General features: G+C 46.0%; 1 protein-coding gene across 4 annotated transcripts in view; it reads left to right on the top strand.

The window, feature by feature from the left end:
* The window catches only part of LOC139277334 (host cell factor 1-like), a 122,558-nt gene extending 105,530 nt beyond the window's left edge, over positions 1-17,028 (top strand). For all 4 annotated transcript variants that reach the window (XM_070895661.1, XM_070895660.1, XM_070895662.1 and 1 more), the window contains 4 exons: positions 2,017-2,205; positions 4,430-4,727; positions 9,629-9,686; positions 12,376-17,028. In XM_070895661.1, coding sequence (XP_070751762.1) covers positions 2,017-2,205; positions 4,430-4,727; positions 9,629-9,686; positions 12,376-12,421 — 591 coding nt within the window. In that variant the 3' untranslated portion in view covers positions 12,422-17,028. The remainder of the gene's footprint in view (positions 1-2,016; positions 2,206-4,429; positions 4,728-9,628; positions 9,687-12,375) is intronic.
* Positions 17,029-20,346: the final 3,318 nt, after the last annotated feature.

Raw genomic sequence — 20,346 nt, 5'->3', positions numbered from 1 at the left:
AGACCTTAAACAATTATTTTGCTTCGGTCTTCACAGTGGAAGACACAAAAACCTTGCCAAAAATTGCTGGTCATGGGAATGTGGGAAGGGAGGACCTTGAGATAATCACTATCACTAGGGGGGTAGTGCTGGACAGGCTAATGGGACTCAAGGTAGACAAGTCCCCTGGTCCTGATGAAATGCATCCCAAGGTATTAAAAGAGATGGCGGAAGTTATAGCAGATGCATTCATTATAATCTACCAAACTTCTCTGGACTCTGGGGAGGTACCAGCGGATTGGAAAGCAGCTAATGTAACGCCTCTGTTTTAAAAAAGGGGGCAGACAAAAGGCAGGTAACTATAGGCCGGTTAGTTTTAACATCTGTAGTGGGGAAAATGCTTGAAGCTATCATTAAGGAAGAAATAGCGGGACATCGAGATAGGAATAGTGCAATCAAGCAGACGCAACATGGATTCATGAAGGGGAAATCGTGTTTAATTTACTGGAATTCTTTGAGGATATAACGAGCATGGTGGATAGAGGTGTACCGATGGATGTGGCGTATTTAGATTTCCAAAAGGCATTCGATAAGATGCCACACAAAAGGTTACTGCAGAAGATAAAGGTACGCGGAGTCAGTGGAAATGTATTAGCATGGATAGAGAATTGGCTGGCTAACAGAAAGCAGAGAGTCGGGATAAATGGGTCCTTTTCGGGTTGGAAATCGGTTAGTGGTGTGCCACAGGGATCGGTGCTGGGACCACAACTGTTTACAATATACATAGATGACCTGGAAGAGAGGACGGAGTATAGTGTAACAAGATTTGCAGATAACATAAAGATTAGTGAGAAAGTAGGTTGTGTGGAGGACACAGAGAGGCTGCAAAGAGATTTAGATAGGTTAAGCGAATGGGCTAAGGTTTGGCAGATGGAATACAATGTCGGAAAATGTGAGGTCATCCACCTTGGGCGGGGGTGGGGGGAGGGGGAGAACAGTAAAAGGGAATATTATTTGAATGGGGAGAAATTACAACATGCTGCGGTGCAGCGGGACCTGCAGGTCCTTGTGCATGAATCCCCAAAAGTTAGTTTGCAGGTGCAGCAGGTAATCAGGAAGGCGAATAGAATGTTGGCCTTCATTGCGAGAGGGATGGAGTACAAAAGCAGGGAGGTCCTGCTGCAACTGCACTGGGTATTGGTGAGGCCGCACCTGGAGTTCTGCGTGCAGTTTTGGTCACCTTAAGATAGGATATACTAGCCTTGGAGGGGGTACAGAGACGATTCACTAGGAGATGAGGGGGTTACCTTATGATGATAGATTGGAGTTCAGAAGGATGAGAGGTGATCTTATAGAAACATTTAAAATAATGAAAGGGATAGACAAGATAGAGGCAGAGAGGTTGTTTCCACTGGTCGGGGAGACTAGAACTAGGGGGCACAGCCTCAAAATACGGGGGAGCCAATTTAAAACCGAGTTGAGAAGGAATTTCTTCTCCCAGAGGGTTGTGAACCTGTGGAATTCTCTGCCCAGGGAAGCAGTTGAGGCTAGCTCATTGAATGTATTCAAATCACAGATAGATAGATTTTTAACCAATAAGGGAATGAAGGGTTATGGGGAGCGGGCGGGTAAGTGGAGCTGAGTCCACGGCCAGACCAGCCATGATCTTGTTGAATGGCGGAGCAGGCTCGAGGGGCTGGATGACCTACTCCTGTTCCTAATTCTTATGTTCTTATAAACACCAGCACGGACCTGTTGGGCCAAATGGCCTGTCTCTCTGCTGTACGCTCAATATAACCTGGGGACAATGCTCCTTTCAAGCCATGCAGCGCTCTGGGGAACCTGTGCTTGCCAGCTTTTCAATGCAAAAGCACGCGCGGTATTTTCAATGGCCCGCACAGCCCCTTAAAGAAAAATGACAGGGAAGTTTGCCTGGGACCTTTACTAGCTGAGCGATTTGCGGATGCTGATCCTTTGATTCAAGGGAAAGTGAAATGCTTTTAAAGGTTCATTGTATGCGATGTTTCTTTCCCACAGGATGGAAGTGGAGACAACATCCCAGACCACAGCAACCTGAAGACTGTGAAGCTGCAGTCTGGTACTGCCTATAAATTCCGAGTGGCCGGCATAAACGCTTGCGGGCGGGGTCCGTACAGCGAAATCTCGGCCTTTAAGACCTGCATGCCAGGGTTCCCGGGCGCACCATCTGCCATCAAGATCAGCAAGGCAAGTGACTGTCGTTTGAAACCAGCTTATAGACTCGACTCTTAACTTCTAACAGGAATGGCCATTGAATAATTTAAAGTGGTTGCCTGTTTTAGTGGCTTCACACTTGGTTTCTCTCCAGGGTACGGCTCCATTTTATCTTTGGGTTATCAGCAACACTAAAGGTCTTCCCAGTGGAGAAGCTTCTTTGTAGGGCGCAGGGGCTTTCAGACTTGGGTTTTGCAGGTTCCAGAGATCTCCAGATGTCCATCTGCAGCTGGGCTTGTCGTGAGCAGAGTTGTCTTTTTCCGTGGTTGTTGACTTAATGTAATTCTGTCATCATGTATTTCTCTTGCTGTTAGTGAACATGACTGATGCTAACCCTGAATTAGCCTTTTACTCTTTCATTGCCTATATTCACTCCTCCTTTCCAGAAAGTGCTGCCACCTTACTACGATTGATAGCTTTTAGTTAGGCAAGGGTATTAAGGGTTACGGAACCAAGGCGGGTCGATGCAGATCAGTCATGGTATAATTGAATGGAATTCAGGGCCAGAGTGATCATCTGGACTAGATTCGATCGTCTAGATGGCTAAGAATTTCCCAGATTTTTCCCCCCCAAATAGGCCTGTTTTTTTTTTACCTCGCCCAGATTTCGGGTGGGGTGGAGAGTATATGCTGTGATACAGAGGTTATCGCAATTGTGTGGGACAGACTCGATGGCCCAGAGGGTCTTTTCCTGTCTGTCATTGTATTCTTCATGCTCGAGACTGTTATTTAACTGCAGGAGGCATCACAACTGAGTCCAATCTTGTCCATGCCTGACATTAACGTATCCACCAATAGCAACGGATGCTGGATCGGAGATGGTGCTCATGATATTCCTCTATTCCTCCCCAACGATCCAGCCAAGCCACGCAGCTCTCTGCCGGAACCGCGCAGCCAAGGACTGGTTTTTCTGATGTTAAATTTTGTGCATTGGCCACGCAGTCCCTTAAAGGGGCTGCACACCTAAAAACAAATTAGGGGAACATGTTTCCTCCACCTCCAACCACAGCCAGAGGCACTGAGTCACATTGCAATTACCGTCTGGCTAAGATCCAACAATACTGTGTTCCTTTTCATTTGGTCACTCGACCTAGCCCCTGGTCCAGTTGCTGAATGTTCACTAAACCAGGAAAGATCCAATCAAGAATAATCAATAAACATTGTGCAGATTGTACTCCCTGCCTTATAACAGAAGTGTTATTTCCTTGCCCTCTCATCCATTCAGATTATATGATGGCGAGCAATTCGAAACCAGCAGAAGCTGATATTTAAAACAGTTAATCCACTAAAAAACAATAGCACTTGCGTTTATATATCGCCTTTCACATCCTCAAGACATTCCAAAGCGCTTAGCAGCCAATTAATTCCTTTTGAAGTGTAGTCATTGTTGTTTTGTAGGTAAACTCAGGTCGCCAATTTATACACAGCAAGGTTCCACAAGCAGTGGAGAGGGGAATGACTATTTAACCTCTGGTGTTAGCTGAGAGTGCAAAAGAATTCCTCTGTTCTTTGAATAGTGCCATGGGATCTCTCGTATCCACTTGAACAGGCAGATGGGGCCACAGTTTAATGTACCACCCGAAAGGCAGCACTTTCCCAGTGCTGCACTGGGAGTGCCGGGTTAGATAATATGCTCAAGTCCCTGAAGTGGAACTTGAATCCATGACCTTGTGACGAGGAGATGAAGTGCCAAGGCTCAGTTCTCGTAGCTTCATTTAATCACTGCTTGTGCCATGAGTGTTAGAGGACTAGCGTTCTGAGCAGTGTGTTAGTAGCTAGAGGTTGAGCAGCTTATTTTTTTTACTGTTTAAAGCACCGGTTGTCAGCACTGTCCCCTGTAAAAATGTCACCCGCTAGCCACACTGCCTCCTGCGCGGCCTGCCTTCCCCAGTGCGCAGGACATTTACATTTTTGTGCAGGCTTGGTACCTACAATGTAAAAGCTGGTGAGCAGCCTGCGCAAGACCTTGCAGATGACTCTGCAGCTTAGTGGGAATATTGGTTAGCACTAGACGTGGCGAATCGAGTGTGCGGATCTGCTACTGATCAGTTGATAGTGATCATTGAAGCTCTGGACCAAATTGATCCCTGTAATCAGGTTCTACTGTCGTGCTTTGTGTTGTATTTGAGGGTTTAGATAACTTGTGTGGGAATTTAATTGAACGGGGCTTATAAATTCCGATGCATTTTATTTTGTAGGTCACTGAAGGTGCACAGCTCTCCTGGGAGCCCCCTGCCGTCACCTCCGGGAACATCATCGAGTACTCTGTGTATCTGGCACTTCCAGGGTCGCAGGCAACAGATCCCAAACCCACAGGGACTTCCCATCTACTCTTTGTTCGTGTTTACTGTGGGCCAGTTCCCAGCTGTCTCGTGTCTTCAACCAACCTGGCAAATGCACACATTGATACAACCACCAAGCCTGCAATAATCTTCAGGATAGCGGCCAAGAATGAGAAGGGCTATGGGCCAGCCACCCAGGTCAGGTGGCTACAAGGTGAGCTAGGAGGATTCATATTGTTGTGCACTGGAGTGAGGAAGCATCTGTTGGGTTGTGTGAGCATGAATGTCCCAGAGGCTGTCGCAATAACTTGCATTTATATGGTGCCATTAATGTAGTAAAACGGGAGCATGATCAAGCAGAATTTGGCACTGAGGCGCAAGAAGATATTGGGACAAAAACAGAAAATGCTGGAAATCTCAGCGGGTCAGGCAGCATCTGTGGAGAGAAACCCAGAGTTAACGTTTTAGGTCGACGACCCTTCGTCAGAACTGGAGTGTTCGGAAGGAACACATTCTTAATGAGCACTGAAAGGGGGAGGGGAAGAAAGAACAAAAGGGAAGTTCTATGATAGGATAGAAGGCAGGAAGAGGTTAGAGAGACAAAAGGGATGATTGGCCGAATTTAAATGGTAATGGCAGGAGTTAGAAAAACATTAATCAAGATAGGGTGTGAATGGCGGAATAATGATCAGCTGCCATTAGAGACAAGGAGAAAAAAAGAAACGGGCTCGGGGGTAGGGCAGGGGAATCAAAGATTGGCAGCGGTTACGCTCTGAAATTGTTGAACTCAATGTTGAGTCCAGAAGTCTGTAAAACGAAAGGTGAGGTGATGTTCCTCGAGCTTGCGTTGAGCTTCGTTGGAACAGTGTAGGAGACCGAGGGCGGAGAGGTCAGAGTGGAGTGGAGAATTAAAGTGAGTGACAGGCGACAGGAAGCTCAGGGTCACACTTGGGACTGAACGGAGGTGCTCCGCAAAGCGGACACCCAATCTACGCTTGGTCTCCCCAATGTAGAGGAGACCACATCGTGAGCCGCCATTACAGTCTACTAAATTGAAAGACGTACAAGTAAATCACTGTTGGGACATGTGGCCAAAAGCTTGGTCAAAGAGGTCAGTTTTAAGGTGCGTCTTAAAGGAGGAGAGAGAAGCAGAGAGAACATAAGAACATAAATAGGAGCAGGACTAGGCCATTCGGCCCCTCGAGCCTGCTTCGCCATTCATGGCTGATCTGATCTTGGCCTCAAATCCACTTCCCTACCCGCTCCCCATAACCCTTGACTCCCTTATCATTCAAGATTTTTAGGGCCTTTGCAGAATAACACCAGAATATGTTGGATTTTCTCAGGAGTTCAGGATAAAACTTTGTTGAGTAAGGGAATCCAGGGATATGGAGAATGGTGGGTAGGTGGAGTTGAGGTACAACTCAGTAACAATCTGATAGAATGGTGGAACAGGCTGGAGGGATTGAATGGCCTACTCCTATTCCTATTTTGCCCCACTCCCTTCAGAAAATGCGGGCACGTGTGTTGGGGTACAGTTCCATGGGCATTCTTCACCTATACTACCTCATTCCATTGAAGCCTGGACTCTTGGGGGAACTGACAACACTGGGGTGCCAATTGCCATTCGGTTATGTGTTTCCCTAGGTTTTGTTCAGCTCCATTCACAACTTATTTCAGGCTAAATGGGGATAAATATGTTAACGGACAATCTAATTATGGGGCTTTGAAGCAGGTCAGTCAGTCCATGCCTACAGAGAAGGCAGGTGAATGTTTCACATTTCCCTTCTCAAACTGAGTCTCCACACCTGAACTGTTAATCTGTCTCTCCTCATCCAATTATTTCCAGCATTTTCTGATTCTTTATTTTATCTATAACTATCGGTCCCAATTTTGGGGCGTTTTGCCTGATACCGAAGTGCGACGTCCCCTGTAAGCCGCACTGCCTCCCCCACTGAGAGACCCAATTGAGACTTTTACGCATGCACAGTATTTACGATGTGAAAGTCGGTGAGCAGCCTGTGCGGGGCCTTGCAGATAACTGTACAGTTTAGCGGGAACACTGCTGAGGTGCCCTCGTGCAGTGTGTATCTTTTTTGTTGAAGAAAATGGGTTCTATCTGCCTCTTGCATGTTTTAATTTACATCAAATAGTCTGCGGATTTTTATTGTCCTGCTTTGATCCTTTAGATGTGCAAAGTCTATTTTGGGGGCTCTAATTCTCCATCGCATCTTGTGTAGGGTCGTCGAGCTTTTAAAGGATTTCATTGTCATGTATTTTTGTCCAGTGTTAAATGTTCTGTGCGTGTTTATAAGGTATTGACACTGTGGCAATTCTCCAGTGGGGGAGGACAGAGAGGAAGAATTTATTAACTGGCTAAGAGCTGGATTTAGCATCTCCTGCAATTTAAATTGGGAATGTCTGATCCACTGCCCCTCACTGGCTAAGTGGCTAAATTCGTCACCTGGTTTGACACCAAACTATACAGACTTTGGATTTGATCCATGTCTGTGCAGAGTTGGCTCATAAGAGATAAAGAAAGTCTTGCATTTCTAGAGCACTTTTCACGACCTCGGGATATCTCAAAGCGCTTTACAGCCAATAAAAGTACCTTTGACGTGTAGTCACCGTTGTAACGCGGCAGCCAATTTGCACACAGCAAAGGCAATTAGGGTTGGGCAATAAATGCTGGCCTTGCCAGCGATACCCACATCCCATGAACAAATTTTTTTTTTTTTTTTTTACAGCAAGCTCCTATAAACAGCAATGTGATGACCAGATAATCGTTGACCACTCTATCCTTCTCCAGTGCCTCTCCACCACTGTCCAGCTGTGTGGGACTGCACTCGTCTGGTTCCATTCTTGTCTATCTAGTCATAGCCAGATAATCACCTGCAACAGCTTCTCTTCCCGGTCCCACATCCGATATCATTTCCTCTCGAGTCCCCCAAGGATCTATCCTTAGCCCCTTCCTGTTTCTCATCTACATGCTGCCCCTTGGCAACATAATCCAAAAACACAGCATCACTTTCCACATGTACGCTAACGACACCTAGCTCTACCTCACTACCACTTCTCTCCACCGTCCGTGGTCTGTAAATTGTCAGACTGCTTGTCCAGTTCTGGATGAGCAGAAATTTTCTCCAATTAAATATTGGAAAGACCGAAGCCACTGTTTTCGATCCCCGCCACAAACTACATTCCCTAGCCACTGACTCCATCCCTCTCCCTAACTTCTGTCTGAGGCTGAACCAATCTATTCGTGACCTTGGTGTCATATTTAACTCTGAAATGAGCTTCTGACCACACATCCACAGCATAACTAAAACCACCTATTTCCAACTCCGTAACATCACCCGTCTCCGTCCCTGTCTCAGCTCATCTGCTGCTGAAACCCTCATCCATACCTTTGTTACCTCTAGTCTTGACTCTTCCAATGCGCTCCTGCTTGGCCTCCCATATTCTACCCTACGTAAACTTAAGGTCATCCAAAACTCGACTGCCCGTATGCGAACTTGCACCAAGTCCTGTTTCCCCCATCATCATCATCATCATCATCATAGGCAGTCCCTCGGAATTGAGGAAGACTTGCTTCCACTCCTGAAGTGAGTTCTTTGGTGGCTGAACAGTCCAATACGAGAGCCATAGACTCTTGTCACAGGTGGGACAGATAGTTGTTGAGGGAAGGGGTGGGTGAGACTGGTTCACCACACGCTCTTTCCGCTGCCTGAGCTTGATTTCTGCATGCTCTCGCCATTGAGACTCGAGGTGCTCAGCGTCCTCTCGGATGCACTTCTTCCACTTCGGGCGGTCTTGGGCCAGGGACTCCCAGGTGTCAGTGGGGATGTTGCAATTTATCAGGGAGGCTTTGAGAGTGTCCTTGTAGCGTTTCCGCTGCCCACCTTTGGCTCGTTTGCCGTGGAAGAGCAAAGGAGCTTGTTTTGGGAGTCTCGTGTCTGGCATGCGGACTATGTGGCCTGTCCTCCCAGGGGATTTGTTGGATCTTGCGGAGACATCGTGGTGATATTTCTCCAGCAACTTAAGGTGTCTACTGTACATCACCCCTGTGCTCGCTGACCTACATTGGCTCCTGGTTAAGCAACACCTCGATTTCAAAATTCTCATCCTTTTTTTTCAAATCTCTCCATCGCCTCAACCGCTTCCTATCTTTGTAATCTCCTCCAGCCCCACAAACCCTCTCTTCCCCCGAGATGTCTGCGCTTCTCTAATTCTGCCCTCTTAGCATCCCTAATTGTAATCGCTCAACCATTGGTAGCAGTGCCTTCTGTTGCTTAGGTCCTAAGCTCTGGAATTCCCTCCCTAAACCCCACTCTCCTCCTTTAAGACACTCCTTAAAATCTATCTCTTTGACCAAGCGCCTGCCTTAATTTCTCCTTGTGTGGCTCGGTTTCACATTTCTTGTCTTGTAATACTCCTGTGAAGAGCCTTGGGATGTTTTACTATGTTAAAGTCGCTTTATAAATACATGTTGTCTGTTTTAGAAATGATGGTTGAGGGATAAATATTGGCCAGAAGACTCCCCTGCTCTTCTTCGAAATAGTGCCATGAGATCCTTTGCCTCCACCTGAGAGAGCAGACGGGACCTCGGTTTAACATCTCATCAGTGTCAGCAGTGTAGCACACTCGCCTCTGAGTCAGAAGGGACTCCAGAGACTTGAGCACTCCAGTGCAGTGCTGAGGGAGCGCTGCATTTTTGTCTTTCGGATAAGACGTTAAACCGAGGCCCCATCTGCTCTCTCAGGTGGAGGTAAAAGATCCCATGGCACTATTTCGAAGAAGAGCAAGGGAGTTATCCCCAGTATTTATCCCTCAATCAACAGAACAAAAACAGATTTATCACATTGCTGTTCATGGGAACTTGCTATGCGCAAATTGGCTGCCGGTTGCCCACATTACGACAGTGACTACACTCCAAAAGAGTACTCCATTGGCTGTAAAGCCCTTTGAGACATCTGGTAGTTGTGAAAGGCGCTGTAGAAATGCAAGTCTGTCTGTCTTTCATCTGAAAGACTGCACCTCTGACATTGCAGCATTCCCTCAGTAGAGAAGGGTATTGATAAAGTTTGATCTAACAAGTTTCTGTTTTGTTTCTAGATGCCAGCAAAGATGGGGCAAGGCCTGCAGCCAAGCGTCCTGTTGCATCTCCCGATGAGTGAGTATTTTGAATCCATTATTAAGAATGGAATTAAGGCTCATTTCGCCCTTCCTCTTGCAGAGCTGAGAGAGTACATTGCCTCAGAAGGCCATAGAATCAGTCGTAAAATAAAAACACAAAAACACTCAGCAGGTCAAGCTGCATCTGAGGAGAGAGAAACCGAGTTAATGTTTCAGCTCGATGACTTTTCATCAGAACTGGAAAAAATCAGATGTGACTGGTTTTAAGCAAGTGCAGGGGCAGGGGAGGAAAGAACAAAAGGGAAGGTCTGTGATGGGGTGGAAGGCAGGACAGATTAAATGACACCAGAGATGATGATGTGAGGCAAACGGAGGTGGTAACGGGACAAGTAAAGAAACAAAAGATGGGTCTAGAGGAGATGATTCATCACTGGCTGCCCTCTGAAAAGATGGGGCAGAGGTTATGATCTGAAATTATTGAACTCAATGTTGGCTGGAAGAGTGCATAATCGAAAGATGAGGTGCTATTCCTCCAGCTTAGTTGAGTTTCATTGGAACAATGTAGATGGGAGTGGAATGGATAATTAAAATGACAGGCGCCCAGAAGCTCGGGATCTTACTTGTGAATGAACGGAGGTGTTCTACATAGTGGTCACCTAATCTGCGTTTGGTCTTCCCAATGCAGAGGAAACCACATCGTGAGCAGCGAATACAGTATACTAAATTGAAAGAAGTACAAGTAATCGCTGTTTCACCTGGAAGGAGTGTTTGGCCGGTGGGAAGAGAGGAGGTAAAAGGGCAGGTATTGCATCTCCTGCGCTTGCACGGGACAGTGCTGTGGGAAGGGGAGCGGGTGTTGGGGGTGATTGAAGAGTACACCAGGGTGTCGCAGAAGAAATGGTCCCTTCAGAATGCTGAAAGGAGGATGGGGAAGATGTGTTTGGAGGTGGTGAAAATGGTGGAGGATGATCCATTAAATGTGGAGGCTGGTGGAGTGGAAGGTGAGGACAAGGGGAACCCTATTGAAGTTCTGGGAGGATGGGGAAGGGGTGAGAGCAGAAATGCAGGAAATGGGACGGACATAGTCCAGGGCCCTGTCAACCATGGTGGAGGGGAATCCTTGGTTGAGGAAGAGGAAGACATAGCACTGGTATGGAAGGTGGCATCGTCAGAACGGATGTGGCGAAGATGGAGAAACTGAGAGAATGGAATGGAGTCCTTACAGGAAGCGGGTGGAAGTAAGTGTAGTCCAGGTAGCTGTGGGAGTCAGTGGCCTTATAGTGAATGTTTTGTCAATAACCTATCCCCAGAAATGGAGACAGAAGTCAACGAAAGGAAGTCCGAGGTGGATCGTGTGAAGGTGAGGGAAAGGTGGAAATTGGAAGCAAAGTGAATTACATTTTCTAGTTCAGAGCAAGAGCAGGAAACTGCACCGATTGTCATCAATGTACCAGAAAAGGAGGGGACCTGAGTAGGACTGTAACAAAGAATGTTCTACATCACGAAAAGGCAGGCAAAGCTAAGACCATGCGGGTTCCCATAGCAACAACTTTTATTTGGAGGAAGTGCATGGAGTCAAAGGAGAAGTTGTCCAATGTGAGAAACAATCATATTGAGGTGTTGGAAGATCGATACTTTGGAAGTAATGGACATAGAGAAAAGACATGGTGCAGTAAGGGGTGCTTTTCTGTAGATGGGACTAAAGCAAATTGACGGACAGTGTAGAGGGAGCTTTACTCTGTATCTAACCCGTGCTGTACCTGACCTGGGAGTGTTTGATGGGACAGTGTAGAGGGAGCTTTACTCTATCTAACCAATGTTGTAATGGAGTGAACAAGATAGAGCTAAAAGAAAATGGCTTGATGGACTGAACAGCATACTCCTGTTCGTAGGATGGAATCATAGAAACATAGAAAATAGGTGCAGGAGTAGGTCATTCGGCCCTTCGAGCCTGCACCACCATTCAATAAGATCATGGCTGATCATTCCCTCAGTACCCCATTCCTGCTTTCTCTCCATATCCCTTGATCCCTTTAGCCATAAGGGCCATATCTAACTCCCCCTTGAATATATCCAACGAACTGGCATCAAATCCAGAGTCAATGACACACGAGGATGACATGCTAATCCATTACACCACCCACTCCCTTCTTGTGGAATAAAAATTTACTGGTCCGTCACCTAAATTGCCATTCATGTCTGATTCTTGGTGCTGGGCATTCACAGGCCATTTAGCTGTGGAGAGAATCACTGCCAAGCCTGATACTGTCCAGAAGGGGTCCCTGGACAGCCACCAGGAGCGGGAGACCGTATCTCAGTTTATTTTGCCCTCTTTCCTTCCCGTGCTGAGGCCTGTTGTGGTGCTCCTACTGCTGCCATGTCTGAGGTCAGTGAATGTGGCACAGAACGGGGACACTCGTCTGTCGCTCATACCGATCTCTGATCTATCTTGCAAAGGGGTTACCAGCGCGAATGGTTGAAAGCAGAATATTTATTCTGATCTAGGAGATGTTGCAATTAGAAGATTTGTTGGGTTGGTGTTCTGAGAGGATGAGATCAAATGGGGCCATAGGGCCTTCATCTTCAACCTATCTTCCGAGGGGCTTATCAACCCATTGTGGAGCACCTTTGCTGCTGTTTATAAGGGGGCACAAAGGTGATGTTCCTTTTGCAAGATTAACACTTTTTCTCTCTCTCTCTCTCTCTCTCTCTCTCACTGTAAACAGCAAGCTATCAAGCATGAACAAGAAGCCGAAGGCAGATGGGTCCTAATTCCCACATGCATTGTGAACTGTCGCCTTTTTAATTTTAAATGACTCAGAACTGGACTTGGTTTAGAATCCACCTTGGTATATCGACACGCCTCCCGGCCGGAGGACTTTGCTTCAAAAGAACACAGTCCTTACTTTTATTGCTGTCCATTTAAGAAGATGGAACCTGATTTGAAAGGACCTGCAGTGAACTGATGGTATTATTTGAAGGAAAGGCACGCTGTTGTATTGAAGTGCATTTACCCGCCAAATGATCCAAATCGCCAAACAATTTATACTGATATTTCTCATCAGAGAGGGAACTTTTTGTTCTTCGTTCTCCTTTTCTTCTCCTCCTCCCCTCCCCTCCTCCTCCTCCCTCCAAGAGCCACATTTTCGAAGTAGTGATGAACAGTTTCACCTCACACTGTGTGTCTCCAACTCGTATTGCTTTGACAACATGCACATCTCGATCAGAATTACACCGTGTTATCAACCGTGTTGCAGCCTCTAATCAGGGAAGCATCACTTGGAATTCTAACGTCTTCCTTCCAGTGGACCTTATTGAAGCTTTTGTCCTTCCCGGATGAACTGGGGTCCCCTTTTTTTTTCTCTCCCATCGCCACATCATTGTGGGGAAAGTGCGCCCTTGATTCCAGAGCTGAAACTTTTTTCTGTACAAAGCACTTCTTTCCTCCCTCCTCCCGAACCTCTTGAGCATTAGACAATTGAAGCAACACTTGCCACACCCCCCACCCCACCGTTTGTAGTTTTGTGGAGCATTTCAGAGTGTGCGTACTATTGCATTGATACTTATTGGAAGGAATTGTGAACATATATAGTGCCACAACATAAGGCCTTGAGTGCATAAGCATTCTGCCATTTTGTCACGGGTTTGCACAAGAAAGCTGCAGCATTTGCTAGTCGGGAATAGTCCTCAGCTGTGTAAATGTTTTAGAATGAGTTCTGGTTTTATGGTGGGGTGGGGAAGAGGAAGGGGGTTTAACTCATTGACTAGAAATGCAGTGAATTCTGACGTGGCTTTCAGTGGTGGGAACTGAACCTTTTGTAGAGGGAGAGAGGGGTGGAAATGCAAAACGGAGCTTTTTAATGCAAGTTCCTAATTTTCTGTACAGTTTTAAGAGTGTGTGAGGCAGCTGGTTAGCTGTATGTTGTGCGGGTGGGATGAGAAGTACCTGGTTATCCTGTATGGCCAGATCCTGGGTTATGTTGGTCTGCATAGATTCATGGGATGTAGTCGATCGTAAAATAGAAATGTATTCCTTAAAGCTTTGTCCAAATGGAGGAGGGGGGAGAAAAACTCATTTCTCTCGAGGCTTCTTTGCTGTTTCAAGGGATGTGGGCGTCGCTGGCAAAGCCAACATTTATTGCCCATGTCTGACCACCTACGTGTCGGGAGTGGTTCGGTGGGAGAAGGGGGTGTCTGCAGTCCTATGGTAGGGATGACTAATTTTTAGAATAATTTCACAATCCCAAAGTGCCACAGAAAAACACAGCGCACATTGTGTGTGTATATATAGAGCCATCTCTGATGCTATTCTCAGTCCTTGCGCAGTCCCTCTTGTTCCGGATATTCGAGGTTTCTTTCCGCTCCTCCCCCATCCACAGCTGTAACTGGATGATGATGTGAAAGGCAGAAGATTGAGCGTGGGACAGGAGGGTGCCCAGATGGGAGAGCAGCAACTTCCCTGCTTTACACAGCCCTGCAGGCATCCGCCAACATAAAACATGAAGTGAATTGGAACTAGATCTGTGCAAACAATTGAAGCGGTGTGGGGGGGGAAGTCACTTGGTAGCAAACTGTGTGGGTGGGTGTGTTGAGCTCTGGTGTCTATCCTTGTGTTCGACAAGTAGGGGCAGGTCCAGAGCACGGAGCCCCGTGATCACATCCCTCTTGGAAAAGTTTTGAGTCGCTGTGCGTTGCATGCATAAAGTCGGGTGGGGTAATAACTCGGAAAGTTCCCATGGTTCGATGAGTAATCTCACAGTTTGTGTAGCACGGAGTCAAGCAGATGGCTAATAGGTCCCATGTTCCACTGCCCGTCATCTTCTGAGGTGAGTGAAATCAACTGGGGGGTGGGGAAAGAGGGGCGTAGTTCCACAATCGGTCACGGTCTCTGGGGAACCTCGGCCAGCCTTGCTGGAGGAATGTGTGCTGAGGTCGGGTTGAGTTTTGCCACGCTGCCCTTAGCGATAGGATAGCCTACCAACACTCAGCGTCTCTAGGCGGACACGTGAACGGTCACTGGGGGTAGATGAAGTCTGAAACCACGTGGAGGGTACAAGGGAGAAAATTGTGGTGGGGGCCTGTTTTTTGAAGCTAGTTTTCTGCCCCACCTTTCAACAACCTAATGTGCTGGATCTTGTGTGCTCTTTCTGCTCCGTGCTCCCCACAAAGGGCGGAGTGCTAGCTATCATTATTTTCAAGAAAAAAAGAAATTTTGCTACTGCAGTATTGGAACGAGTGCAGATTCTTTCCTGATCAATATCTTGCACTGTTGTACCGAGGATTTCTTTGACATGTTGGTACCACTATATTACGCACAAACCTGCTATGCATTGATATGCCAATGCACTTGTGTGATGCTCTTTATTCATCCCCTCAACTGTTCCCACCTCCATTGTTGGGCCTGTACCCCCAGTACTGTATCCCAGTGTTATGCAGCGACAAACCTGTACCCACCAGTACTGTACCCCAGTGTTATAGTGACAGACCTATACCCACCAGTTCTGCACCCCAGTGTTATACAGCGACAGACCTGTACCCACAAGTACTGTAACCCAGTGTTATACAGTGACAGGCCTGTACCCTCCCATACTGTACTCCAGTGTTATCGTGACAGACCTCTACCCCAGTGCTATACAGCGACAGACCTGGCCCCACCAGTACTGTACCCCAGTGCTGTACAGTGACAGACCTGTCCCCACTAGCACTGTACCCCACTGTTGTGCAGTGACAGACTACCCACAAGCAATGTTCCCTTTAAGCTGTACGATCACCTAGCACCCTGCAGCTCCCGCACAACCAGCTCACTGGCTTTTAAATAGGAAAAACCGCACATGCCCGATATATTGAATGGGCCACACACCAAAAATAAATTGAAGGGAACAATGCCCACCAGTACTGTACGCTGGTGTTGTATAGTGACAGACTTGTACCCACAATTACTACACGTGTTATACAGTGTAAACACCAGTACTTTATCCTGGTGTATGGATCCAAACTATTCTCTCCAGACACCAAGTTTGGAAGAACAATATTTTGACTGAACCAGGTGATTTGTAGTTTTGTTTGGGGGCACAGTATGAAAATTTGGCATACTCATTGTACCAAAATCCTGGGGGCATCTCAATTTATTTACAAACTACATTTGATTCCCGATTAAAACAGCATTTTTTGAAATCTAGGTAGATATTTTCTGTGGATTTTTTTTTTTAAATCCATGACTGTTACTGACATTTTTGTTCTGAAAGAAAATGCTCATCAGACAAAACCTAGTAAAATAATTTTATCTTTTTTGTCGAATTAAACCCAGCATGGCAGAACCATCTGTTGCTGGTACAAAGGCCAAGGCCCAGTTTTTATCATTTATTTTTTTTCTCCTTCAAATGATCAGAAATTCTGTCCCAACAGTCGGGATGTGCCTGGACACGCAGCAGCATAGCAATCCTATTCTCAGTCACGCAGAGCCACTCTCGTTTTATCCAGTTAGATATTTCGAACAGCATCTCTAACACGGACAGCAAAATAATCGTCCTGGTTTTGCTTGTCAGTGTGTGGAAAATTTAAGATTTTAAAAAATATATAATAATCGGTAGCCTACTTTCTTTTATTAATATATATATATATATCCCGTTTTTTCAAAGGAGGAAAGATGCTAATGTTTCTCCCACTTTTTTTAATCCCCTTTTCTCAAAGATTTATATATGTAGGATGTGTGTCTCTGGATTTCACAACTTCAGAAACTGTACATATACTTTTTCCCCCTTTCTCCCCAGATCAGTTCTACTTCACTGTCCCCTTGAGTTCAAAGGGCAATCCCCCAGGTCACACGCCAGAAGCCTTTTGCTTAAGCTTTCAGAAAACAGCCCTTGCTTCTTTTGACAGGAAGGCCAGTGGCGGTGATGGAAGGTTTTTTGGTTATCGGGGGAGAGCTGTTCTCTCTGTACAGGGTATGTCTTTAAATGATGCAAAATAAGAAAGAGGTCTGAGTTTGGCTCCAGTCATTTTGTAATATTATGTACAGCTTGGATAGGAAGTATGTGCTAATGTGTTTTTTTTTTAAAAAGGGTTTTGTATAGTTTTTACATGTTTAAAATGGGCGGGGTGGGAGTGGGAGGAAATCCAGGTAGTTTAGAATTTGCTCTCGGGAAGAAGATATTTCCCTCCTCCTCTCGCCCTGAATTCTGTATGTAGCCGTTTTCCCCATGCTGTGAAGTTGGTACCATTTATATGTACTTCTCTGCTGCTTTCACCAGTTGTAATGAATTTATATTTTTTTGGATTTAAAGGAAAAACGCAGAAAAAAAATTGTCCATTGTAGAAAAGTCAAATTATAAACCATTTTGCTACCTTTTTTGTGCTTTTTTTGAATAAAACCTTTTTTGAATAAATTTGTTTTTTTTTTGGTTTCCTAAAATGTTAAACTTTGTTCTTGCATATTAATTTTTAGATGTCTAGATTTATCTCCTCCTCCCTAATGATGCCTGAAGTAAATGTCCGTTCAACAAAATGATGTGCTCTGAGTGCGGACAAGCTATGCAGGCAATCTGGCCCCAAGTTAATTCCAACAACTTATATAGCGCCTTTAACGTAGTAAAATGCCCCCAAGGCGCTTCATAGGAGTGTAAATCAAACAAAATTTGACAGAGCCACAGGAGATGTTAGGACAGATGATCAAACCTTGGTTAAAAAGGTAGGTTTTAAGAAGCATCTTGAAGGAGAAGAGACAACTGGAGAGGTTTAGGGAGGGATATTCCAGAGCTTGGGGCCCAGGCAGCTGAAGTCACGGCTGCCAAATGTGGAGCGATTAAGATCAGGGATGCTCAAGGCCAGAATTAGAAATGTGTGGGAAGAGTGCAGATTGCAGGGCTGGAGGAGGTTACAAGAGATAGGGAGGGATGAGGCCACGGAGGGACTTCAACACAAGGATGAGAATTTTAAACTCTAGCTGTTGCTGAACCGGAACCCAATGTAGGTCAGCGAGCACCGGGGTGATGGGTGAGCCGGACTTGATGCGGATAATTCCTTGCATTACACGGCTGATTTCAGCCCGGACAGCAGTAGAATGGGCCACAGTTAGAATCATAGAACAGTTCAGCACATAAGGAGGGCATTCGACCTGTCGAGTCTGTGCCAGCTCTCTGCAAGAGCACTTCAGCTGGTCCCACCCCAATTTTCCTTCAGGTACTTATCCAATTCTTAGTTGAAAGCCACGATTGAGTCTGCCTCCACCACCCTTTCAGGCAGTGCTTTCCAGATCCTAACCACTTGCTGTTTTTAAAAAAAAAAAATTCTCTTAGGTTGCCTTTGGTTCTTTTGTCAATCACCTTATATCTGTGTCCTTGGGTTCTTGACCCTTCTGCTAATGGGAACAGTTACATAAGAACATAATAATTAGGAGTAGGCCATTTGGCCCTTCAAGCCTGCTCCGCCATTCAATTAAATCATGGCTGATGTTTGACCTCAACACTTTCCTGCACTATCCCCATAACTCTTGATTCTCTATCTGTCTGGACCCCTCATGTTTTTGAACACCTCTATTAAATCTCCTCTCAACTTTCTCTGCAAAAGGAGAGCAACCGCAGCTTCTCTAGTCTATCCACGTAGCTGAAGTCCTTAATCCCTGAAACCATTCACGTTATCTTTTCTGCACCATCTCTAAGGCATTTGCATCCTTCCTAAAGTGCGGTGCCCAGAGTTGGACACAATACTCCAGTTGAGGCAAACCAGTGTTTTATAAAGGTTCATCATAACTTTCTTGCTTTTGTACTCTATTTATAAAGTCCAGGATCCTGTATGCTTCATTAACCACCCAACCTGCCCTGCCACCTTCAATGATTTGTGCATATATACCCTCAGATCTTTCTGTTCCTGCACTCCTTTTAGGGTTGTCCCATTTAGTTTATATTGCCTCTCCTCGTCCATTCTACCAAAATGTATCACTTTGCACTTTTCTGTGTTAAATTTCATCTGCCATGTATCCGCCCATTTCACCAGCCTGTCTATGTCTTGAAGTCTATCACTGTTCGTTATATTTCCAAGTTTTGTGTCATCTGCAAATTTTGAAATAGTGCCCTGTACACCCAAATCCAGGTCATTAATCTGTATCAAGAAAAGCAGTGGTCCTAGTACCGACCCCTGGGGAACACCACTGTACACCTTCCTCCAGTCCCAAAAACAACAGTTTACCACTACTCTGTTGACCCTGGCTTAGAGAAAAATCAACCAGAGTCCCTTGTATATTACTTGGTAAGATTTTGTTGCAAAGTGTGACAATTGATCTCTGACTGGGCTATGGTGGTGATCTGGACTCGCATAGTGAATGGCCAAGCAATTGAAGGGGTGTTGCTCCTTTATCGTGCTTCAAAGAAGGAAGAATTGAACACCGAGAATAAAATGCATCCTGCAAAGATATGCCGTGAGACTAAGAAAGACTTGCATTTATATGGCGCCTTTCACAATCACTGGGCATCTCAAAGCGCTTTACAGCCAATGAAGTGTGAGGATGGTAAGTCAATGTTGAGTTTCCTTTCTCCACTCACTGAGCCATGATGACATCGTTTACTGACTAAAATGCTGTAAGGGTACGATAGCACAGTGAACTAGTAATCCCAAAATCCTGGACTAATGATCCCAGGGACATGTGTTCAAATCCCATCATGGCAGCTACTCGACACGTGCCCCTCAGTTATATTCACCAACAACTTCAGGGGCAATTAGGGATGGACAATAAATGGTGGCCTTGCCAATGACAGTGCCCACATTCATGAATGATTTTTAAAACCACAGCAAGACCTGGATTACAACCAGGGTGGAGCTGACAAATGGCAAGTACCATTTGTGCCAGGCAGTGACCAAGAGAGCACCAAGCCATCTACCATCGTACTCCCCCGCCATTGACTCCAGCAGTGTCACTGGAGCAGCCACAGGGCTACAAGAGCAGGGTATATTAATGAAAGTAAATAAATAGTCTGTGTCTGACTGTTATATCTTCTGTTCACAACCAGAAAGGGGTCAAAGACTATCCCAACACAATGGGTGAGAGATGTTTTCCGATTGTGACAGATTGCTTATTGTTTACAGTGGACGGAATCCATAGTGTGACTCTGGGAGGAGCTCTTCAGCCACAGGGAGAAGATGGTTGAGGAGGATTCTTGCGATGACTTTCCCAGCAGCTGACAGCAGGGAGATTCTTCTGTAGTTGCCGCAGTCGGACTCCTGTATGGCTCAGACATGGACCATATACAGCAGACACCTCAAAGCACTGGAGGAGAAGTACCACCAGCGCTGCCTCTGCAAAATCCTGCAAATCCAGTGTTGGGGGGAGGGGAAGAGGGGGTGGAGGAGTGCGGGCGGTAACCGAGACCTCTGATGCCCCTGGACCAAGGAGGCGGAGGAAGGTGAGCCTCCTGCTCGCGACTCTATGGATATCGGTTCAGATTGGACTGTGATGCCGTAAGTAGCCAAATGGCTTGCTGACCTCCAAATGATGATGGTTGTCCTGCACTCGGCTCACACATCAAGATGGGGCACTTGGACAAGGGGCTACCACCTCGAGAACTGCGCCCCAAAGACCTCAGGAGAGGAATGGGGGGTGCGGGATGTAGAGTACTTCTGGTCTTGACCAAGAAATATTCTATGGGTAAAGTGTTTCAAAGCAAAGGGGGATGAGAATTTCAGTTCCCCTTTCGTTTAATTATATT

This window comes from Pristiophorus japonicus, chromosome 12, assembly GCF_044704955.1.
Source record: "Pristiophorus japonicus isolate sPriJap1 chromosome 12, sPriJap1.hap1, whole genome shotgun sequence".
In the NCBI taxonomy this organism is placed as follows: Eukaryota; Metazoa; Chordata; class Chondrichthyes; family Pristiophoridae; genus Pristiophorus; species Pristiophorus japonicus.
The sequence above is the reverse complement of the archived record's forward strand: the minus strand, read 5'-3'. Positions and strand labels throughout refer to the sequence as shown.